Source organism: Natator depressus, chromosome 5 (genome assembly GCF_965152275.1).
Source record: "Natator depressus isolate rNatDep1 chromosome 5, rNatDep2.hap1, whole genome shotgun sequence".
Lineage (NCBI taxonomy): Eukaryota > Metazoa > Chordata > Testudines > Cheloniidae > Natator > Natator depressus.
Genome location: NC_134238.1, coordinates 38,255,956 through 38,281,675, shown reverse-complemented (window position 1 = coordinate 38,281,675; position 25,720 = coordinate 38,255,956). Strand labels below are relative to the sequence as shown.

At 41.0% G+C, this 25,720-nt stretch overlaps 1 protein-coding gene across 2 annotated transcripts in view; it reads right to left on the bottom strand.

The window, feature by feature from the left end:
- Window positions 1-1,432: 1,432 nt before the first annotated feature.
- The window catches only part of LOC141987345 (THAP domain-containing protein 6-like), a 30,764-nt gene continuing 6,476 nt past the window's right edge, over window positions 1,433-25,720 (bottom strand). Inside the window, exons 2-7 of one of the 2 annotated variants that reach the window (XM_074952595.1) lie at window positions 17,906-18,364; window positions 10,044-10,159; window positions 8,350-8,557; window positions 7,540-7,647; window positions 6,689-6,784; window positions 1,433-2,250 (exon numbers count right to left, since the gene is read on the bottom strand). In XM_074952595.1, coding sequence (XP_074808696.1) covers window positions 2,056-2,250; window positions 6,689-6,784; window positions 7,540-7,647; window positions 8,350-8,557; window positions 10,044-10,123 — 687 coding nt within the window. In that variant the 5' untranslated portion in view covers window positions 10,124-10,159; window positions 17,906-18,364 and the 3' untranslated portion in view covers window positions 1,433-2,055. The remainder of the gene's footprint in view (window positions 2,251-6,688; window positions 6,785-7,539; window positions 7,648-8,349; window positions 8,558-10,043; window positions 10,160-17,905; window positions 18,365-25,720) is intronic. The other variant, XM_074952594.1, reaches the window with a different exon arrangement.

Below are 25,720 nucleotides of genomic sequence, written 5' to 3'. Positions count from 1 at the left end.
CCTTTGAATTACATCTCTGTTCTCACTGGTGGTCAGTTTTCCTCAATGTCACATGAGCTACATTTTCATTAATAGGCTTAGTGCTTTTCCTATATGATTAAGGAAGATGTTTAAAAGGGTGGTTTGTTTCCCCCTAACACTGATCTCTGTGGTATTCTACTAGGTGCTTTCCTCCACCTCCATAGTATTGCCGTTTAGCCTTAGCCAGAGGTGCCTGCAGGCTCTGAGCCTGTGAAGGTTTGTGATTATTTAAGCACAGGGAATAGATATGGAAAAACTATACTAGCAAATAATGCAGAAGTTTTTGTTGTCCTGGAGACTCCAGTTTTTAGACAAATGTTTCTGTGTGTGTGTCTTGCAGCTCTGTGCTGAGTCTGATGTTTCATTTTTGCCCCTATTTCTTGGTTAGTCCCTCTTGGGAACTCAATGGGAATTTGGAATTTGGAATTCAATGGGAATTCAATGGGAATCTTACAGCTATAAACTCCCACATCTTTTTCAGGGCCGGTTTTCAAAGGAGACCACAAGAGGCCTAAATGCAAAAATTCATGTGCCCTTTTTGCTTTAGCTTATGAGCATGTTATTGCAAAATTGTCCATTGAGAGTGGTTTACATCTGAAGTATGTGGTACTGAACATGTCAGAAGACAATATTCCTTTTGTGCCCAAACTCCCAAAGACTTTGATGGAGGTTTGGTATGTGTGTAATGTTCTGACAACTATTGTTTATGGGATAATAAAAGCCTGGTGTGACACAGATTGCCTAACCTGATGTGCATTTATTGTACAAAGAACAGTTTTAGCTGGTGCTTTTTAATTGATTAATATTTTTAATTGCAGGAGGGTATCTAGAATATTACAATTCTGAAAACAGTGCACAACCCCCTGGTCACTGTTTGAAGATCATCACTGGATAATGCAGAACCTGATTCAAAGGCCGCTGAAGTCAGAGAAAGCCTTTCCATTACCGTCAAAGGCCTTTTAGTAGTGTCCTCAATATCTAAACTAATAGGGACAAATTCCATGCTGCACCACTTGGGAGGCAAGGTGCAAAAGGTGCAGCCCACAGGAGGGGAAGGGCAAAGGCGGCTAATATACCATCTTTGTGTTTACCTAATTCTGGACTACTCCACTGACCAGTGCAATCCAGGCCCGGCATGAGCCTGAGCAGCCATTGGGACTGCAAAATTCATGGCAGCTTTGCATGGCTGTCTATGCGCTAGATTCACAGCCTAGATTAGCTGGAATGCTTTGTGCTCTGCCCATTCCCCTCTTGTCCCTACACGGGGGGCACCCTATGTGAAGACTAAATATTGCACATACTGTACACAGTAGTTATTTTTCATAATGAATTTTAATATGTTCAATTTTAGCACGCTATATAGACAGCAGAAATATATATTGATACAATGGACTAGAATAAGTCTGCATCTATCCATACACACACATACCCCCCCACACACCCTTTACTACGCGTGATCACAGGATTTAACATGATAGTTAATGCAAATGCTGATCTTTCAAAAAAAAAAAAAAGGTATATATTTCAATCCATTATGTAAACTGACTTTATAGTGCACTTGTGGATGGCTGTTGCAATGACACCATTGCATCTCTAGAAATTAATGCACTTAAAAGGTGACATAAGATGGAGAAGGGGGGAAAAAGACAAAAATGAATAACATAGGTGCTAAATACTGTCCACTTAGTAAATGTCTACAGAAGACTTTAAAAACAAACAGTAAAACTCCCATCCACCCTCCATGAAACTATATATCTAAAAAATAACAGTGTGGGACAAATGAAGAGGAGACAGGGATTAAATGAAAAGGCTGACATTTGCTCCCTGAACACCACAAGTGCCAATCTTAACGTTGAAGTTTCTAGCTTTTATATGAAAACTTCAGTAGTGTTTACATGTCTTTTTATTTAATAAATACATTCAAAAATGACATGTATAGCAATAAACATTAGTGAACATTTCTTATCCAACAGCTGGGTGCAGTGGGAGAGAAGACCTGTCATTCAGCCCATGCCCTTTGCACAGATCTAGCAATCACGTTACTTCCCTCGACAACATATCTTTAGAGTGCAGCTTGTCCAACAAGATTTCCACATTTTTATGGAGTCTCTCTTCTTGATCAGAAGCGTTCCTTAATTTTCTTCTGAGCTTGTGATTCTCTGCTAAAAGTTCATCCAATTTCCTCTTCAGAGTTTTTGGACTGTCTGTGATATGGTAATGGTGGTCTGTCTAATTTAAAGATAAAAGAAAGCAACAATGCTGGATTTTTGCTCTATTTGTTAGTATCAGAGCTAACTGGGGCTTAATTTACCAAAAAACAAACCCAAACTAAAAAGCCTCCACGTATTGCAGCTCCATGGTGGAACTGGGAGTAGGATGAGGAACTCATAACAACATGGAGCAATGCGCTGTGGAGAGGGGAAAGAAAATACGATACAAGTCTACAATCAGATCCATTTGCAGAGTGTCTTTGTGCCTATATAGAGCCCCACTGAAGACAACCTAGCAGATCTGATTAAAAGATGGGGCACTAGACCTCATCTGCCAGACATAAGTACCAGAGCTCATTCTGGCCCTACTACAATACACCCTTAGGTGTCAGCTCCGTTGATTTAAAGTCTGTAGTGGAAGAATCACCTGCTGACATGTTGCATTGCCATGTACTGGCCCCGTTTAACCTCTGCCCACAGGAGAATCCTCGAAGGTATAAGAAGTGGACACAGGATATAGAATCCACTGAATGCTCATATAAATAGGACATGTTAAGATAGGGGTCTGGCTCAACACCTAAGAATTTTTTAATGAGCTGTATAGCCATAGTGTGATGATAGCGTAGACTAATGTGGCAGCTATTATTTATTCAGATTTGTTAAAAGTGCACAGTGGGGTCAGCAAATAACTCATCCACTGCCTTGAACGTTGCAGCCTAGTGTATGAAGGCAAAGGATGCTGACCAAAACATTAAGGTTCTCATGCAATCTTTAAAATCCACCTGAAAAACCATTAGATTAGCAAAGGGGACTTTGGAATAATGGCTAATCCATAGGATGAGTTTCAGAGTAGCAGCCGTGTTGGTCTGTATCCGCAAAAAGAAAAGGACTACTTGTGGCACCTTAGAGACGAACAAATTTATTTGAGCATAAGTTTTCGTGAGCTACAGCTCACTTCATCGGATGCGTTCAGTGGAAAATACAGTGGGGAGATTTATATACACAGAGAACATGAAACAATGGGTGCTACCATACACAGGGAGTTTCTTGAGCAGATGGTGTAGTTTCTTTTGGTAACCCTCAGTGGGATCAGAGGGTAATGATTTGTAGAAAGTGGTGTTGGAGAGCTACCTAGCAGCCTCTTGTTCATATTCCGACCTATTCATGATGACGACAGCACCTCCTTTGTCAGCCTTTTTGATTATGATGTCAGAGTTGTTTCTGAGGCTGTGGATGGCATTGTGTTCTGCACGGCTGAGGTTATGGGGCAAGTGATGCTGCTTTTCCACAATTTCAGCCTGTGCACGTCAGCGGAAGCACTCTATGTAGAAGTCCTGTCTGTTGTTTCAGGAGGAGTCCACCCAGAATCCTTCTTTTTACACCATCTGCTCAAGAAACTCCCTAAAAAAGCACAAGAACAAATCTGCACAGACACACCCCTAGAACCCCGACCAGGGGTATTCTATCTGCTACCCAAGATCCATGAACCTGGAAATCCTGGACTCCCCATCATCTCAGGCATTGGCACCCTGATAGCAGGATTGTCTGGTTATGTAGACTCCCTCCTCAGGCCCTACGCTACCAGTACTCCCAGCTATCTTTGAGACACCACTGACTTCCTGAGGAAACTACAGTCCATCGGTGATCTTCCTGAAAACACCATCCTAGCCACTATGGATGTAGAAGCCCTCTACACCAACATTCCACACAAAGATGGACTACAAGCCGTCAGGAACAGTATCCCTGATAATGTCACGGCTAACCTGGTGGCTGAACTTTGTGACTTTGTCCTCACCCATAACTATTTCACATTTGGGGACAATGTATACCTTCAAATCAGCGGCACTGCTATGGGTACCCGCATGGCCCCACAGTATGCCAACATTTTTATGGCTGACTTAGAACAACGCTTCCTCAGCTGTCGTCCCCTAATGCCCCTACTCTACTTGCGCTACATTGATGACATCTTCATCATCTGGACCCATGGAAAAGAAGCCCTTGAGGAATTCCACCATTTTATTTCAACAATTTCCATCCCACCATCAACCTCAGCCTGGACCAGTCCACACAAGAGATCCACTTCCCAGACACTATGGTGCTAATAAGCAATGGTCACATAAACACCACCCTATACTGGAAACCTACTGACCGCTATGCTTACCTACATGCCTCCAGCTTTCATCCAGACCACACCACACGATCCATTGTCTACAGCCAAGCTCTGCGATACAACCGCATTTGCTCCAACCCCTCAGACAGAGACAAACACCTACAAGATCTCTATCAAGCGTTCCTACAACTACAATACCCGCCTGCTGAAGTGAAGAAACAGACTGACAGAGCCAGAAGAGTACCCGCAAGTTACCTACTACAGGACAGGCCCAACAAAGAAAATAACAGAACACCACTAGCCGTCACCTTCAGCCCCCAACTGAAACCTCTCCAACGCATCATCAAGGATCTACAACCTATCCTGAAGGATGACCCATCACTCTCACAGATCTTGGGAGACAGGCCAGTCCTTGCTTACAGACAGCCCCCCAACCTGAAGCAAATACTCACCAGCAACCACACAACAAAACCACTAACCCAGGAACCTATCCTTGCAACAAAGCCCATTGCCAACTGTGTCTACATATCTATTCAGGGGACACCATCATAGGGACTAATCACATCAGCCACACTATCAGAGGCTCGTTCACCTGCACATCTACCAATGTGATACGTGCCAGCAATGCCCCTCTGCCATGTACATTGGCCAAACTGGACGGTCTCTATGTAAAAGAATAAATGGACACAAATCAGACATCAAGAATTATAACATTCAAAAAACAGTCGGAGAACACTTCAATCTCTTTGGTCACCCGATTACAGACCTAAAAGTGGCAATTCTTCAACAAAAAAAACTTCAAAAACAGACTCCAATGGGAGACTGCTGAATTGGAATTAATTTGTAAACTGGATACAATTAACTTAGGCTTGAATAAAGACTGGGAGTGGATGGGTCATTACACAAAGTAAAACTATTTCCCCATGTTTATTTCCCCCCTCTCCCGCACTGTTCCTCACATGTTCTTGTCAACTGCTGAAAATGGCCCACCAAGATTATCACTACAAAAGGTTTTTTTCCCCCCCCACTCTCCTGCTGGTAATAGCTCACCTTACCTGATCACTCTTGTTACAGTGTGTATAGTAACACCCATTGTTTCATGTTCTCTGTGTATATACATCTCCCCACTATATTTTCCACTGCATGCATCCGATGAAGTGAGCTGTAGCTCATGAAAGCTTATGCTCCAATAAATTTGTCGGGTGCCACAAGTCCTCCTTTTCTTTTTCCAAAGGATGAGAACATTTCTCTCCCTAAAGCTGCACTACTGAAGCAGCACTTCCCTTGAGTTCTGGGCTCAGAGATCGAAGTGCTAGCAATTTAGCCCTTAATATAGCATGCCATGGAAAGAGTTAAGTTCACATATGTGAGAGTTACACCTTCTGGATACCTCATTTACATATAAAATGTAATTTTTTCCCTCTGATCAGCTGGGCATTTTGTCCTGAACTAGCTTACCTGGATGTAGAACTGACTTCTACAGTTTTCAGAATTTTTTTTTTATTTTTCACTTATGAAGTTAGTTTAGTGCCTAAGGGTATGTCTATACTACCCGCCGGATCAGCAGGCAGCGATCAATCCAGTGAGGGTCAATTTATCGCATCTAGTCTAGACCCAATAAATCGACTGCCGAGCACTCTCCCGTCAACTCCTGTACTCCACCAGCGTGAGAGGCACAGGCGGAGTCAACGGGGGAGCAGCAGCAGTCGACTCACCACAGTGAAGACGCTGCGGTGAGCAGATATAAGTACGTCGACTTCAGCTACGTTATTCACGTAGCTGAAGTTGTGTAACATAGATTGATCCCCCCCCTGCAGTGTAGACCAGACCTTAGGTGCACCTTGACCTGGTAAAGGTACCACCTGTAAAGCCAAGAGGGTGGTTCTGTCTCCATGTCCAATCAATCTTTCAAGCTTCTCTATGGCAGTGGTTAACAAGTTTCAATTGTGACAGTGGCTTTTGAGATGCAGACACCTATCAACTGGGAACTGGACTGCAAGCATGCACTCATTTCATATACAGTGGCTACTGCTAAATATCTTTTGCTTCATTTATTTCTTTCCCTAAATATACAGGGAAACAGAACTACCTCCTATAGCAGTGTGTGGTAACTATAGGCAAATGCTACCTTGAACTGTGAACAAAACATTTAAAACAAAATCATTGAGCCTTATATCTTATGTTTCAATATACTAAGATTCTCACGGATAGTGTGGAGTCAGTAGGAGTTTTGAGTGTATAAGGGCTTTAAGATTGGACTCAGTGTCAAAAAGAGAACATTTTAAAAAGCCTAAAACAGAAAGAATGTAAAAAGAGGAAGTATACCCATTGTAGTTTTGATGCTCACCATTACTGTGTCCTGTGTATTACACATCACATTGGTGTCTACCTGATGAGAACAGCTTAAGTTTTCTGTTAATCTTTTTGGGTTGTTCGCTGTTTTCTACAAAAGGAAACAACAACAGAGAAATTTAATTGCCCCCATGAAACCTTGAACGGAGTGTGTAAATGATGTTATGCCCCCCAAAAAGAATTAACGGGATACAGCTTTTTCTCAACTTTTAAAAAACTTTTCTGCCTTTCTCTCACTCCAACAGCAGTGAGAAATGGGAGTCCTGTATAAACTTGGAAATTCAAATGCCCTCTTTCAGGCTAGTTCATATGCACTCACATATGGTCGCATGACACAGGTGCTTCATGGCTGAATGTGAAGAACATTAATTTGTTGCACATTAGACAAGTTACTGAAAGACAAAGAGATGAGTTTTCTGATATCTAGTTCTGCTCAAAATTCTTTCCAGTGGTCTTATACTATGGGTATAATCCTGACCCTATTGAGATCAGTGGCAGAACTATCACGGTCTTCAATGGAGCCAGGATTTCAGTCCATGTATTTTAATCGCTTCGTGGCAGATGTCTGTTGCCTCACTGTAAACCCTACACATGCACATTTTACAACATTTTTACATCTTTGTATTTTTTGTTCTCCAGTAATTCTAACAAATGTTAATTGTTGCCCCAGGACCAATAAAGCACAGCATCACGCAGTATCCCAGATTATTTTTAAATGCTAAAATAAACAAGTATTTCTCCGATTCAAATTGACACAGAATTGGTCATTAATACAGGAAATACAAAAGGAAAGGCTCACGTTATGACACTATTCTTTCAGCATTCAGTCACAGTTCTGATGCTTACCGTTACCGTGGCTGGTGTAACATACACCTCACTGAGATCTGCCTCGAGAGGAGGATTTTCTAGAACTATGCCAGCACGTTTTGATCTCCGTAGAGAATTATCTATTCTCTTCAAAAAAAAAAAAAAAAAGAATGCAATTAAAGTTCAGAGAGAACTTCAGCTCTCAGAATTAAGGTTGGTGGCAATGGGGTTTTCATCAGCAAAGCCAGGTTTTATAAATGTTATATTAGGTGTTGACTCCACCTCCTTCACATCTGCTTCTACAGGCACCAGATCAGGCTCACTGTTAGGAAAAAGAGCCCAGCAGACAGCAGAAACTGCCAGAGAGATGTTGAGACCTGGTCCACATAAGTGTGAATGGGAAAGGTACTGGCCTATGCAATTGTTCATAGAAGGAAAACCTGTCCATGAGAAATTCTCTCTATTGAGATGTGATCCATACTGCGACAAATTTAACCATTCCAGTCTTTAAGTTAAGAGAAATAATATAGGCTGAAAGAATCTGAACTAGACACAAGGACACAGCTTTTGCTTTTACTTAACCAATCAGTTTTAAATTACAGTTCTAGAATGCATAATTTAACCACTAATATACATACACTCTCTCTGACACCTCAACACCCCCGACCCCCAAGATTTTACTACAGCTATTTTTAGTTGACCTAACAAAGGTTTATTAGCATATTAGTAACAGTAGGGCACTCTGTGTGAAATGTCACTCCAATAACCTGCCACCTGAGGCGGTTATGTACTTCAGTTGATAATGAATCGGTTACTTTTAATGAAATCACAGTGTGTCACATTTTATACCTGAAAATTGTCAGGAAAGGAAAATATAGAAGGACAACTCCCTTCCTTTAAAAATTTCTTTCCATTAATTTCTTTGAAGCAGTCAGGATTGAAATGCTGAGAACAAATCATGTCCCATTCAGATGGTGTCCAGAGTTTGCCACTCACGGGGTCAGCCCGATGTACTGCCTGGGCCCACTGCTGTTTTTTCTTATTATCCTTGGGAAACCTAAAACAGAAATAACAAAGTTCACAGACCAAAGAACATCAGCTGGGTTTTGTTTAGTAATTATACTCTAAGGGGTGATGTTACCCACACAGTCCATTACAGTCAATGGGACAACTCACATGATTAAAACTGCACTTACTTAAGTACCTTGCTGAGTTGGGGCCAGAGAGAAACAGCATGGTCCAGTACACAGAGCATGGACTAGGAGTTAGGGACCTAGATTCTATTCCCAACTTTCCAACTGACTACACTTGTGCCTTTGGGCAAGTGACTTAAATATCTCTGTGTCTCAGTTTGCCTGTCTGAGAACTCTGGATAATAATGCGCACCTACATTTGTAAATCACTAAGAATCTCAGGGGGAAAAAAGAAGCTAAAAGATTGCAAAGTATTAGTTAGTGAGGATGGCAGGTCAATTAAATAAAAACTAAAAAGAACATACTGGTTACCCACTAGGTTTGAAAAGAGAAGGTACTCAGGGAGAAACACAAATCCCCTTATTAAAATGTCCAGTTGGATAAAAAGTTAGAGGGGAAGAAGTAATGTACATACATCATCTAAGTTCACTAGATACACTGTAAGACTCTCACAACACAATCTCACACATACAGTGCTCACAGGTTCTTTGTAAATGGTGAAATGCTCATCACTTACGTCATTTTAAATGGACTGGACAAAGCACTGAAGAGTATACTGCAGAAAACAGTTGCTCATTAGCTTCAGGGAATTTACTAGATGACCTAATAGGCTTATTTCCATTTCTTAGTTTCTGTGATATGCATGTTACATTCACAAACCCAGTTCTACTTAATTTCATGCCACTCAGTTCTCAGAAGCAGCATAGACTCCACATACAGAAAATCAATTACGCTTTCAAAATGGTATAATAATTTTCAAAGATTCCATGGGAGAAATAATAACAATGTTAGTGTAGATGATGCTCTAAGAAAAATACTAAACACAAGTTGTCATACATTAAAATCTTGACTAACAGGTACTAACCCTCACTTCTCTCCCACGGCCCTTCCCATCTTTTTGTCTGTCATTCATGGCCTCTTTCTTCTGCGCAATTCCTCATTAATATAATTGAACATATGTCTTTTGTTTTAATTTAAACAACATTTTGTACTTCACCAATTGGCTATTACTCTTAATCAGGTCCCTGCACTGAAAGCCAGGACCTCACTTAGCTGTGCTGCTGCTTTTTTGTATGCTGAAATGACACTCCTCAATCAGTGCTCCTTCCCAATTCCTGACAGGAAGTGCTGCGTCCAATTCATCAGCCAGGAGGAAAGGCTTGCACTGGGATAGCTCCTGGCATCAGGCTGCCACTCCAGAATACTAGGCTTGTGAGAAGGTTTGCTTGGTCAAAATACTTAGAAGGTGAAATCCCTACTGAAATCACTGGGAGTTTTGCCTAAGATTCCACCCAACATCTGCAGTACCTGCAATCAGAATACACTGATACCCACGATCATCAGGCTCACCTATGAAAAGTTATTCCCTGCTTCCGATTTAACTTTGTGTCTGCGTTACTGCAGTTATATGCTGCACAATATTTCACCATGATAGTCCCCCTCAGAGATGGTCACTGCATTCAGTGCTGTAATGAGAAGAGAATAGATGTTGAACACATCACATTTAGAGGTAACATCTGCTGAAAGGGCATCAGTGGACAGTTTCTGCAGTACATTTCCAACTGGAAGGCTGAAAGTAGAAGTGAGAATGAGAAGTAATAATAATTAATAAAGCAAACTACCTTCTTCCTCCACATGATGTGATATAAGTATGCTAAAACAAGTACTGTATTGATATATTCCTGTCTGCTGATATTAGACATAACTTTACTCAGTAAAATGCAATAATTCATGTTTTGTGTATAAATGATCGTGCATAGTCACTAGGAAAAACAGCCATGTTTATTATTAAAAGAAAAGAAAAATAGCTTACCATCATTCTGAAAGCTGATAATACAATGGGCAAGCATATCAGGACATCATTAATACTATTATGCTGTACTTAACTTATACTGTGACTACTTTCCACATATATATTTTTTCCCAGTAGAGTGTATTCAGTAAGAATAACCTTCATTACTTTAAACAGGTCTGCAGCAGCACCTGAAATTTGCAGCTCAGAGAAACAGAAAAACAGCTACAATGGCATTTGCACGGCAGCCAAAATGTCAGAACAGCATTCTCAAAGTTACATCACAGTAGCCATACAAATCCATGATTACTGCTCAGCTGAGAAAGAAAGAAAGCTGAGAAATTAAATTAGTGCAATAATAGGGGATGCTGGCATAGAGGAGCCAGTTTCTATAGGCAAGGAGACTGCACAGAACCAGAGAACGGGTGTACTGTGTAGTGGTAACCTATAAAAGAAGTGCAGCAAGTTATAAAATAAACACAGGAAAAAATAAATAAAAGCAAAACTGAGGATGTTGTTTTCTTTGTGTGCTCAGTGCTGAATTTGCGGTTTATTCTTTGTGGAAAGTATTGTATCTCCTTAGCATAAACAGTCTCAGTGAGGCAATTAAAGAAAACAAAAAACAGTTTCCTGCCAAATATGACTTCAAAACAAACCTATAGCAATATGACATAGTCCAACACTTCATCTCTCTTAAAAACAGATAAGAAAAAATGTATTTCAAAGGTTGCAGTTGGCTTTGTTATGCTGGAACAGTACACTGAGTATTTAATACCTGGAATGTATTTACCACAATTTTATAGAAAGTGGCATCATCCCTCTGGCTAAAATTGAACAACTAACTTTATAATTCAAGGGTCATTTACTCAGCAGTTGGAAACATCATTCTTTGGACAAGTTGGAATGTGTTCCACAATAACTGCATTAAGCAAACACCTATTAAAAGTAAATATTAACAGGGCTTCATTTAATGCAGGAGAAAATGCCAGATCACATTTTTATTTTCTTTAGAAGGTTGAAGAATGCAACCCTTGAATACAGAAAGACAGCTATATCCGTTTTGCATAATCAGGCCTAAATCTGCAAAAATCAGGTCAAGGTCTAAAAAGACATGTCAGAGAAGGGACATAGCACAAATTCCTTTTGTTTTAAGGCCTGACTGATCCAATGCCCATGGAACTTAATGGGAGTCCTTCCACTGACTTCTGTGGGCACTGGATCAGGCCTCTCATCATGTTGAGAAATTTGTTATTACTAGATTATATTTCTTACAAGTTTCTTCTTGCACTCCTTTACTCTTACAGCAACCAGAAAAGTAGTACTTTGTACATATTATCTTTATTCACTGTTAAAGGAAAATCTATATTATAGAGCTTTTTAAGGGAACTATTATCAAAGTCTAAAATTATCTGAAATATCAAGGTGAATTAGCACAACATGAACTGAAACACTGAAGAAACTGCATATCAGCTAGTCATATACTTTGTTCTTAATTCTATTACTTTTATATTGTGTAAAAGGATTGCATATAAATTTAATAATCAGACCTACTGAAGAGCTAACTCCAATCTAATTTGGAGACACACATGAAAAGGTGGGGTTCTCTTTCACATTATAGCTAAATAAATAGCACAGAAACACCAAAGAGACACCATCATCTCTGTGATTAGGACAAGAAAAATATTACCATTAGGGTTTTTAGCAAAGCTGATAACCACATTATGCAATCAGTGTCCCCCTTTACAGCCCATTCAGTGAACTATAATATTCTAACACTTATCTGAGGAGGGACCAAGCAAAGGAATTTGTTAAAAACTGGAAAATAATTAAAAAGACAGAAAGAGGCAAGTAAATTTGTTATACAAGAATTATAATACTGGTAACATACACTACTTTTGGAAATATCTCCCACGGCTACCTCTAGGATGTTATCAAGTGAGCTGCTGACTCTTCTGGAGAGTAATAAAAGGCAGGAGAAGACTGAAATATCTTCAGAAATGTTATTTAAGGGGCATCATCATCATCACACACACACACACACACATGCAGTCTCTTCACAGGTACACTTCCTTGGTTTTGGAAGACGGAGTGACTGGGTGGGAAGAAGACAGGGCATGGGGAAAACCGTTCTCAGCACTATCACTGATGTTATTTATTAATTTATTTCTTTTTATTTTTATTGTGCTTAATGCAGATTCAAAGAACTTCACAATTAATTTAACACTCTTTCAATGCAAAATGTACTATTCATTTAATAATAAAAAGTGAGATTAGACAGGGGAGGAATGGTGTCCCTAGCTTCTGTTTGCCAGAAGCTGGGAAGGAGTGACAGGGAATGGATCACTTGATTATCTGTTCTGTTCATTCCCTCTGGGGCACCTGGCACCGGCCACTGTTGGAAGACAGGATACTGGGCTAGATGGACCTTTGGTCTGACCCAGTATAGCCGTTCTTATGTAGACCATAAGAGAATAGAGATTTCACTGAAGCATGGATTGGAAAGTAGTGGGAGCATCGCTCACTAGGGAGCTGTGCTGCCACGGAGGGAATCATGGGAAGTGATGGTGGAGGAAAAGGCCTTCTATGCATATGTTTTGACCTGGAGTGGCTGCCCTGACATCTGGAATTATCTTATAGCACTCGGGATGTCTTCAGTTTGGACGGGTAATGTCACCTGCCCATGTTAGAAGACCAGGAGGGGGCATAGCCCATCTCTCTCCCACCAGGTAGAATTCTGTGGCCGTGAAGCTATGGAATTTTCCATCTAATTTCCTTGTTGTGTAAGGGCACAATTTTCCCTAAGAGACTAGAATACTCTTCCTGGCCTGAAATGGTTAACTCAAATTCATACAGACATTTACATACAAAATGGTGCCATCATTAAACTGACTCTTATTGGTGGATAACTGTGCCCTGCAATTTTATATCATAAATCCTTGCTTCACTTACTGGTACTTCTTTCCTAGAGGCAAACACACAAACCAAGTGTGCATATTACATTTTTCCTCTTTCACTTGTCTGGGTTCTGCTACATAATCTCAATTCAAATACTTTACTTTTCTAAATGTAATGTAAAGACCCTCTTGTATATTTGCAAGCATCCTCCTGCATGTCACATTCTGGTGTTATGAATTGCTATCAGAGCTGTTTGGGTAATATCAAGTAGTTCTTAGAACCACCCAATAAGCACATTGTCATTCAGGAAAGAGGTATGCAGCGCAAATCTTCAAAACTAGACAGAAACACAGCATAAGAGAGGGAATTTAAAACTATGTTTATTTCTGTAAACAAGGAGAAAAACTTTTTTGGTAGCATGAGAAGCAAGTCTAATCTAAATGTGAAGATTCTATAGTTCAAGGTCATTTTGCTTTTGGAGAAAAGGGGTGCTGAGAATGCCATGTCCTCTGCTGTGACTGGTGCACTGCTCTTTGTTAATTTAGAAACCAATCCTGCCTGCCCCCACCCCATCTCCCATTAGGCCTTGGACAGAGCAGAACAAATGTCATTCTATTCCATGGATGGGTCAGGATTCCCTGTGCTGCTTGGGGGATTCAGACCCTATACACACAATGGAACTTAGCTCTGTGTAGGCTCCCTGCATGGAGGTAGAGTTTATATGGAATGAGATTGGAGCATTCAAGGCTATGCCAATCCACTGGCTGAAAGGTGTTGTGAGGGGAGGGAGGCAGAGCAGTAGTGGCCACAGAAAAGGCCCACGCCACATCTCCCCTGCACATATGCCCTGTATTGAGATAATGTGGAAGAAGATTTCCATCTCACTGTCACACTGTGTACTCTAGAGAATCAAAAGTAAAATCTCAGCATTTTACAACAGAAAACAATCACAGCTGCACTTAAATAGACACTTCCCTTTTTACACTGATTTATATTACAGTTAATTTAAAATCTGCATCTTTGGATAGCTGTTCATTGAGTTTACTTAGCTTATATTTAATAACCTCAAAACACGGATGCATTAAATAGGAGCAGAGTTAAATGTGTTTGAGAAAAAATGTTCTAGCTTTCACAGTTACAAGTGCTATTTGATATCTATTCAGATGGACCATATATTTCTCATTATCTTCTTCAAATCTTTAAATACTTTATTTTTTCATATATGTTAGTGGAGATGAGTAAACCCCCTCCAAAACCTTTGGTAGCTCAGGAATAAGAAGGGAACCCCCATTCGAGGCCCTTGGCTCAGGAATTTGCTTCCCTCCTTGGTCCATTAGTGCCTAGATTTCGCACCATTCCAGGCATGCTGCAAAGCCCAACTTATCTTGCAGGCATCTAGGAAGGCTGGGAGCTGATAGCTGGAGGGGCTGTAAAATGAAGAACAATTTAGGTGGGGTCTCATAATTTGGCTGCCTAAAGTGTCTTTAGTTTTTGTGTGAGAGTCTGTTAAGTAGAACATTTGTAATTGGAAAAACTGATAAACTAAAACATTGTATTGAACATTTTAGACTTTTTGCAAGTTCTGTTTTGGGAGGTTCTTGGTGCTCTGGTTCAGTACAGTGGTTTTTGCTCTTCCCATAACAAAAACAATATGAAGAAACAACACAGCACAGCAGGATCCCAAACAACTGTGCTTATTAAATATACACAAACATACAAAACATAGCTACACCCATACCTCTGCTCTGACTGGTTTCTGGTGGCTTTTGAAAACATGTAACACAGTGAGTACCACTAGAGGGCTCACAAACTCTTTAAAGAGATACTAACCTAGTCAGATACACTACATTTGGTGCTACAGGTTTTAATAAAACAAAAAAAATAATTTTGGAATGTAAAAATAAAAGCATTCCATATTATTGTGCTTTCTTAAAAAAAAATATACAAGAAAATGTAAAGCATCATGATTAAAGACATTTTGGTGACATCAACGTTCCTAAACACCATGAATCCAAAACTACCACAGGTTCATAAAAACAAAACACAACTGAAACGTTTTTGACAAAACCTGGTTTGAACTGTACATAGTAGCTCATGATATTATGTAACAAAAGTGCATGGTACCTATTGTAATACACACCCAAGCAAGAAATAATTGTGTGCAAAAAATCCCAAATCAAAACAATAAAAACCTTAATATAACACTAGTTTGAGATTTTAACTACAAAGAGATGGATTTTGATTTTCATACACACTAAGGCCCTTTTATGCCACTCTGGCAGAATAAAGAGGCCTTAAAGACAAACATAATTACATTTATACTCACTTTAAAGGAGCCTTAGGCCACAGCTATACTACACACTTTGGCAGACAGCCACCAAAACTTGTATATTGCTCGGGAGTGTGCATACATGGCTTGCATTGGCACTGCAGGTACTCACCAAGAGTGCGTTGATGCAAAGTGCAGTGCACTGCAGGTAGGCATCTCAGTGTGCCACATGCTGCCATCTGGTGCATTGCCTTTTGGGAAATTTTCAGAATATGTTGTGGATAGAAATGACTTGCCCAGGGATCTCTGGATGCAAAGGTCAAGTTCCCAGCATGCAATGTGCTGAATTTCCTAATGCCATCCATATCCCATAATTTTCATGCCTTTAAAAAAAAAAAATCCCAGAAACCTGTACAGCACTTTTTAGTATTCACCATCTCTCACAGAAGCATGGAGCCAGCAGAGCTCTGCACTGTTCTCATGAATGTTGCAAATATAGGATGCTCAATTCTCTTTTATTTGGAAACCCATAGAAGTACCACAACAATGGGGGCCATAACAATTTCTTCGAGCATAGCTTGCTAAGGGACATAGTGAAAAACAATTCAAGTTGTGGGTGGTGTTCACAAAGCAGCTGCAGACGATGGAGCAGTACTTTTGGGCCCCAGAAACAAACACTGACTGAAGGGATCTCATTGTAATATAGGTTTGGGACGATGAACAGAGGCTGCAAAAGTTTTGGATGCAAAGGCCACATTCCTGGATCTGTGTACCAAGCTCACCTCAGCTCTCCAGTGCAGCGACACCAAAATGAGAACTGCATTGACAATGGAAAAACAAGTAGAGATCACTCTCTGGAAGTTTGCAATGCCAGATTGCTACCAGTCAATGGAAAATCATTTTGCAGTTGGAAAATCCACAGTGTGGGGCTGCCATAATGCAAGTATATAGGGCCACTAATCGTCTCCTGTTAGGGAGGACTCTCAGCAGTGTGCAGGACATAGTGGATGGGTTTTTGCAATAATGGTGGTTCCTGAACTGCAGTGGGGCAATAGCATGTATATCTGTATTTTGGCACCTGCCCACCTTGCCACAGAATACATCATTAGAAAGGGCTACTATTCTATGGTTATGCAAGTGTTGGTGGATCACCAGGGACACTTTACCAAGAACAATGTGGACTGGGGTCAGGGAAGGTGCATAACACTTGCATCTTTAAGATCACAGGACTCCTCAGAAAACTGCAAGCATGAACATTCTTTCCTGACAGGTTTCAGAGTAACAGCCGTGTTAGTCTGTATTCGCAAAAAGAAAAGGAGTACTTGTGGCACCTTAGAGACTAACCAATTTATTTGAGCATAAGCTTTCGTGAGCTACAGCTCACTTCATCGGATGCTCAAATAAATTGGTTAGTCTCTAAGGTGCCACAAGTACTCCTATTCTTCCTGACTGGCAGATTACCATCTGCAATTAAAATGCCAATAGTGATGCTGAGAGACCCACCCTACTCCTTTCTCCCCCGTCTCATGAAACCATGCACTGGTCACCTTGACAGCACCAAGAAGAAATTCAACTAGTGGCTCAGCAGGTGCAGAATGATTGCTGAATGTGCTTTTGGTAGGCTGAAGACACTCTGGCAGTGTTTACTTTCTAGATGTCAGCAAGAAAAATATCCCAACAGTTATAGCTGCCTGGTGTGTTCTGCATAATATCTGTGAGGCAAAGGGGGAAAAGCTCCCGCCGGGGTGGAGCTGGAGCAGCTGTCTGCCGCCTTTGAGCGGCCAGACACAAGGGCCATTACAAGAGCCCCGTGTGGGGCTATACAGTTGAGGGAGGCTTTGAAAGAGCACTTTAACTGTCAGCCACAGTAGTGTTCGGTGCTGGATTAGTCTTTGGAGTTGGAGCTTTGGGTGCTGCTAAGAATTGTGTACTGCTTGCTGTTCATTTATAAATATGACTAGGTGTTTTCCTGAGGCTATGAATTACATTGTGCTTGCTGGATATTAACAAGTACTGTTTGCTTTGAGTACTGATATGCATTCTACAATGTGTGTTGTGAACTAATAAAGATAATTTTATTCTCCAAAAATAGAACTTTACTGAGTGGGAAAAACAGTGCAGAAAAACAATGCAAAAAATCCCACAGGCAATGTAATATAAAATTCTAACAAATTAATGGAGTGAAACTTTATAAGCAAACATTTCTGTCCACTTCCGTGCACAAGTATAGTCCGTTGTGGCTACCCGCACACCGACCATGGTTCTGTGAAGCCGTGGTTTTCCTTGCTGTCCCTGGCGAGGAATGATAGGGATAAGGATGTTCCCCTTGATGCTATGTGGTATGTTGGGAGGGGTAGAGAGCAGAAATCATGAAGTTCTCCAAGAGCTGAAAAGGCTGGAGCGTCTAACGTTTTTGGATCTATAGGTCAACCACGTGCTGCAGCATTTGGGTTTGCTGCCTGAGAAGTCCCATTATGTCCTGGTGTATTTCCCTCTCTTTGTCCTGCTGAGGCTCCTGGGTCTCTCTCTTGTCCTTTCTTTCCTTCTTTAGGCTGTCAGTCATATTGGCCCTCCAAGCCCTTTGTTCATGGTCTGATACAGCACTGGCTTATAGTATCTCACTGAACATGTCTTCCCTAGTCATCTTCTTTCTCTTCCTCATCAGGGTCAGGTGTTCTGCAGGTGTGGAATGGGGAAGTACCACACCAGAAGCAGCTGATTTAAAAAAAAAGACAAGATGTACCACTGCATTTACAGTTCCAATGGAAAAGATAAGTTTCACAACTCACCTCCCTTATGCCCATAAATGTTCAGTAAATAATGCTTATTGACACTTCAGCTTTGGAGCACCTTGGCACAGCACTGCTCTCCAGCCAGAGGCATAGTTAGCATGGTCTGCCGGAGTGGAAAGGAGGGGGGGGGGGGTGTTGGTTTTGGTTGATATCTTTTATCCAAAGGCACAGAGAACATAACTCCTACTGGCATTCTGAAGCTGCCTGGGCCCATGTGACACTACCCTATTTACTGCAACGATGCCAGCCAAAGTAATCACAGAGTGGTGTGGGAAAGTGTCTTCCTGCAGAAACAATGAAGGCAGCCATCCCCAGAAACCTTCAAAAGAGGATTGCAGAGTATCTCCATGGAAGTTTCATAGAGATCTCTCAGGATACAAGAGACAACCCTCTGTACATAAAATAATGTGCTGTGCATCCCCCGCCCAACCCAATAGGGGAATGAAAACTTTACCTCTGTTTGTTGTACCTTTACTTCTTCTCAGATAAGCAAATGAACAAAAAGTTGATATCTTTATCTTGTTAACTTGGGGATGGGCTAGGTGCCATATTTAAATTTAAACACTGTAAGGAAAATGCTTGAATGCACTTACTCTCTTTCCTTCATTAGGCTCATCCATGCGCACTTGGTGGGACTGGCTACTCTGTGAACAGACCCTGGCTCACGGCATAGCTGGAGCTCTCCCCCTACCCCCTCTGCTTCCTCCTCTTCCTCACTGTTCACAGCAAAAGTCTCTGTCTCAGGCTCCTCTGAGGTATCCATAGTCGTCTGTGGGATGCTGATGGGGTCTCTGCCAAGTATGGCATGCAGCTCATTGTAAAAACAGCAGATCTGCAGGGCACCACCAGATCTATTGTATTCCTGGCCAAGTTCCTTTGCTTTCATGCAGCACTGCTACTGATCCCTGTCATATCCCTTTGCCAGCATCCCCCATGCAATCTATTTTAGATGTCCACATTTCTACGACTGGTCTATAGCTGTGCTTACCACAGCTGCTTCTCCCCACAAGCCCAGAAATCCTATAACTTCTGTCTACTCCAGGCAGGAGCGCATCTATGATATTGTGCTGGCACAGTCGACTGGGCAGTTGCATACAAGGAGAGCTGCTAGGTGTGCTCACCAAGGTAGGCAATCAAGAAAAGGCATTTCAAAAACATGTAGGGGGCTTCAAAGTGGGGGTAGTTTCCAGTATCTGTGACTTCTGGGCACTTAAATTTTCAATTGTGACCAGAGTGTTACTGTTGTAGAGAATGGGGCATTGTGGGACAGTTGTTGGAGGACTGTTGAGTTGACACAGGTCATGCAGCATCTACACTCACACTGCACCAACCTCGGTAAGTTAAGGATGGCTCCATGCTGTTCGTGGAGGTGGTTTTACTGTGTTGATGTAATGGGGCATTTACATTGGCTGGACACAAAGTTGAGTATAGCCATGCACAAACAGGTCAACGCAAGGGGATTTACTTGGTAGCGCAGACCAGCCCTAGTGTAAATGACACTTGTGTCTGTGCAATAGAGTTAAAGTCTTCCTGTTAACATTAACTCTGCTTTCTTCATTTGCATTAGATCAAACACACCACAGTGCTACATGCCTCTAAAAACACTTGAGATGGAACACTACTTTAATGTCTATATTACATGATCAAATAACATTAATCTATGCTATAAATATGGAACACTACTGTATACATGTAAATCTATGGCTACAGACAACAGCTCAGCTGCCTACACCATATTATTTGCCAAACAGTATGTCCTGTTACATAATTGCACAATACTGTATAACTCAAGACTCTGTCATAGTGTATAAGGCCAAGGGGACAGAGGCAAGGTTCCTGTGAAAGTGCCAGCTCTTGCCAAGGCTTTAGGCGTCAGCTGAGCACTGACAAGCTCGTACATGGAAACCAAACTAACTTACCTGTATATTAGTATTGTTCAAAATAAGTGTTGAACTTGTGAAAATGTGTTGGTGTTCATACTCTATAAAACGCCGGTTAATTGCTGCATGCATTAATCTTACTCATAACATCTGTATCCCACGCTATAAGGTAATATGTAGGTTTTGCTTTATAACTGTAAAAATGCCTGCTCTGAATTTGGAAACCCAGGCAGGAGGAGTGGTTCTCCAGCCCATCAAGGAGGACTATCAAAACTAAGTGGGCCATAGTGAAACATGCTACAAAGATGGGGTTAATGACCCTCTTACATTGTGAAGGTGATATATGCAAGAAAGCTTGTCCCATCAGCTTGAATTCTGGAAGAAGGAAATAAAGATAGTGACATAAAAATTCTTCATCTGTTTGCTGTTTGGACTCTCATAGGACTAGAGCTAAGAAACAAAAGCAGAGATCCCCAGTGTTAACCTGGGTGAGCCCTAAAAGGCAAACAGTGCTGACAGGTAATTACTGCTCTGTCACCTTTTGGAACCATAGACTAACTCATTTGTGTATATATGTTCCCCCGCTTTAACCTGCAAATAATTCTCTCAATTCTTTTTCCTAATTAATAAATCCTTAGTTAGTTTATTATATGATTGCTTACAAGCATTGTCTTTGATATGAGATCTGAGGTACAAATTGACCTGGGGTAAGTCTCATCTCTTGGGACTGGAAGCAACCTGAATCTTTTGCGATCTTTGGTATAAAACTATGCTCTGAAGTGTCCTAGCCTAGCTGGGAATGGGCAACAGGGGATGGATCACTTGATAATTTCCTGTTCTGTTCATTCCCTCTGAAGCACTGGGCATTGGCTACTGTCAGAAGACAGGTGCCTGGGCTAGATGGACCATTGGTCTGACCCAGTATGGCCGTTCTTATGTTATGTTAAAGCACAGCTGCTACTCCTCCTGCCAAGCAAATGGGTTGGGATTGGGTGGAGCTCCTCCCCCGCAACCCAGTGGTCAACCAAGCTGGTTTGGAGTGAACAGAAGCAAATGCTGTGCACCATAAAGGGCTGTAGGAAAAAATATTCCACCTCAGGAGCAAGGCAGAGACAGGAAAGGATGTGTGGATCTGAACTGGAGTCAGTGCAGCCACTCTTTCTAGCCCCAATTCAATGAAAAGGTGAGGGAAATACAAAGACTTTCCATAAGCAATGAAAGAGTGGATGCACTCTGGTACACAAGACATATTTCTCAGAGGTCTTCCATGTCAACTGACCAGACTAGGGTGATGAACAATGTTTCAAAGAGCTAATGGATCGATGATTTAAAACATGGACACAGCTTCTTTTCAAGAGATAGCATACGAAATTTTGTTTGTATTACAAGATCATGCAACTGAACACAATTGGGGTATGATATTTTGCCTATATACAGGTTAAACTGCATTTGAGATTTACTAGGGGATGCAGGGCATTAGGATCCCCATAAGGAACATCCTTTAAAATACAAGGCAAGTCGTCACTCTGGACCAATCTTATAAGATAAGACAAGCTCCAGCTTGTGGCAGTAGGACTGAAAGCTAGTGATTTTTTATCTAATTTCCCAAGTTACAATTAATGCAACAAGAGCAGGACTCAGACCTAGATCTCTTATATGACATCATTATTAAACAAGATGATATTATGGCAGAAATTTGTACAGTGCCTAGCACAGTGAGGTACTGGTCCATGACTGGGGCTCATGGGCACTGTGGTAGTACAATAATAATAAAAGAAGTCACCAAATGTCACTGTCACATATAGTCTTGTAAATTACTTCTATTTGCATATGATCGCTATATACTCTGAATAAATGCTATACTCTTATGTTTGTGATGCATGTTCTTTCGGGGGAGATTTTGGAGGAGTCTCTCTAACTAGAGAGTCAGGTCTAGACTCTTGGGCTACGTCTACACTTAAAACGGTACAGTGATGCTGCTATAGCACTTCAGTGTTAAGAATACCTAGAGCAATGGGAGCGGTTATGCCATCAGTGTAGGTAATCAACCTCCCTGAGAGGTGGTAGGTAGGTCGATGGAATAATTCTTCCATCTACACCAGAGTAGGTCAGTATAACTACATCTCTCATGGGTGTGATTTTTCACAACCCTGAGAGACACAGCTATACTAATATACATTCCTTGTGTAGACCAGGCCTTAGTACAGAGTTGCTTCCTGGGAACTGACTGGGGTCTGGGTTGACATTCATGAAGGGGGTTGTTTGTGGTGTTGTTTGTGACCACCTCTGTTCAATGACTGGTGTATAGAGTGTAAATGGACAAGTTACACTAAGAAAATATCCAAACTCCACATTACTGATTTCTACTCCAATGGGAAACTGATGTGCAATGACATCTACCACCATTGGCAGAGGAAAACAATATTTAATATATTCATTTTTTCAAAATAAAATTGTACTTTAAAGGCAATGTTTAAAATTGACTTCAGGTCATTACTACAAGAGAGAGAAGCAACCAGCCTGGAATTCTAGAGCCCTGATTCTCAGTTACACAAAGGCCATTTTATGCTATCTGGCACCATAAAGGGCCTGAAAGTAGGCAGAAACAACCTCCTGAGAATCCCCGATCTGCAAAGATACTCCTGTAGCCAGAGTACTGCTGCGGCTGGTGGCTCTATTCCCACTACCTGATAGAGAGGGCATAGCTAAAGTGAACTGCACTATAGCTGACAGGTTTCAGAGTAGCAGCCGTGTTAGTCTGTATTGCAAAAAGAAAAGAAGCATAAGCTTTCATGAAGTGAGCTGCAGCTCACGAAAGCTTATGCTCAAATAAATTTGTTAGTCTCGAAGGTGCCACAAGTACTCCTTTTCTTTTTGCAATATAGTGGTTATCTATTTCCTAGGGCCATGGAAAGCACACTATAAGCTACAGCAGCCCAGAGGTCCCCTAATTTGTGCTCCCTCTCACTAGTGATGTCATGTCTAAATTCTAGTTTGATAACTCCTTGAGGCAGAGGCCAGCCTGACTAGATATTGGTTCTGCAAGGCAATTAGGATATTTGGATGTAGCATTAAAAAACAAAAACAAAAACAACAAACACCTCTCTAAAGACTTAAAGATACATGAATCCTTTGACTCTTCTTTCAGTTTTTGTTTTCTAGTTCCTGCAATGGAGAGAAGTAAAGAAGCAGTTGGTGTTGTGTTTTTGTTTGTTTGTTTTTTTAAAAAGACCAACCAATTAAAACTCTTGCTTCATCTCAGAGATCTTAATTTTTAAATGATAAATTTATATCATCCTTTTCCTTGATGTCTTTTCTAAGGTTCTGATTCTACTGCCAGTGACGTTAATGGACCCTTCGCCGCCAACTTCAACAGCAGCAGAATTAGTTCAGGGGTCATGAAAATCTTTCATCTAACAAGGGGCAATGTAACAATGGGGCATTTTATGAGAACCAGAAGCTAAAGCTCATGGCTTTTTCCGTGCTCTATTCCAGAATGGAGAGAGTGGAATTTCTTGTGACAATGTCTGACCAATTAAATAAACAAAACAAGCACATACTACTTAAACTTTGGGACTGGGTAAAAATGTACTTGTTTAGTTCAAAATGTTTTGCTGATGAAAAACAAACCCCCGCCTCTGCCTCTCCCTGCCTGGAAAGGCATTGTGACTAATGTGAAGGAATGTTTTTGAATTGGAAAGGAAAAAAAGCAAGCAATGTGCCCTCTGCTTTTGGAACAGTTCCTTGATATTTCTGATGCACTGAAATCTTGCCTTGGAGAAAACAGATTGCTGTGATCTCCACAGGAACATGGGGACAAGGGCGCAAAATGCTTCCCCTTAAAAAAAATAAGTTTGGGGGGACAAATAAAAATTCAGCAGTAGAAAGAGGAAGAACTTTGTGGGGATAGGGGGCAAAAGTAGCCCGATTTATGCAGTACCTCTTTGTTACACAGCCCGAGACCGGCAACTCACGGACCCCATAACAGTGAATTAGGCTGAAAGGGTCATTTTTAATTAAAGTGTTGAGGACAGGATTAGAAATCTAAATGACCTTGGAAAATTGATTTGAAATCAACAAGATAAAATTCAGTAAAGGCAAGTGCCAAGAACTATATCGAGGAAAGAAAACTTAAATGCACAAATACAAAATTGGGAATAACTGGCTTGGTGGTAGTACTGCTGAAAAGGATCTACGGTTATACTACATCAGAAATTGAATATGAGCCAACAATGTGATGCATATGAGAAAAAGACTAATATTATTGTGGGATGTATTAACAGGAGCATCATATGTAAGACACAGGAGGTAACTGTTCTGTTCTACTTGGTGCTGGTGAGGTCTCAGCTGAAGTACTGTGTCTAGTTGTTGGTGCCACACTTTAAGAAAGATGTGCATAAATTGGAGAGAATCCAGAGGAGAGCAACAAAAATAATAAAAGGTTTAAAAACCTGATCTATGAGTAAAGGTTACAAAAACTGAGCATATTTAACCTTGAGAAAACAAGACTGAAGGGGGATCTGATAGCAGCCTTCAAATATGTGATGGCTGTTATTGAGGATGGTGATCAATTGTTCTCTGTGTCCACTGAAGGTAGGACAAGAAGTAATGAGCTTAATCTGCAGCAAGGGAGATTTAGGTTAGACATTAGGGAAAATATTTCTAATGATCAGAATAGTTAAGCACTGGAACAGGCTTCCAAGGGAGGTTGCTGAATCCCCATCATTGGAGGCTTTAGAGAAGTGGCTAGACAAATACCTGTCAGGGTGGTCTAGGTATACCAGTGCAGGGGAGTGGAATAGATGACTTCTCGAGGTCCTTTCCAGCCCTACATTTCTATGACTCTATGAAAAGTTCAATGCCCATCCCACATAAAGGCTGAGCTGCTGTTATGACACACCTTGATGGAAACAACGCACACTAGCGTAGCTGAGTTAATGTGGATCAGGATAAGTATTATATAGTAGGAAAACAACAGAGCCAAGGTGAAAGCAGGTAAAGCAAATGGAACAAAGGCTCCAGCAGGCTGTGACAGCACCATCCTAGCCACACTTATAATCATATGTACATTTTCATTCATCCAGATAAGATGAACAAATTTATACATTTATAACTGGGAAACAAAGAAAAGAAAAACACTTTGCAAAGATGAGTATTACCCAAGGATAAATGTTATCCTCATTTACAGATGAGGAGATTGAGGTGATTTTCCTAGAGACATGCTGTGAGTTAGTGGCCCAACTGGAAAAAAAAATCTCCTTGTGTCCTGACTTCCGGACACTTATTCTAACTACTAGAAAAAGCTTTAGCAGTGCTGAGGTTCTTTTTTCACCATTTTTTAAAAAAAACAAACAAACCAATAAACAGCCATTTCAGTCATTACCATACTAGGGTGGATT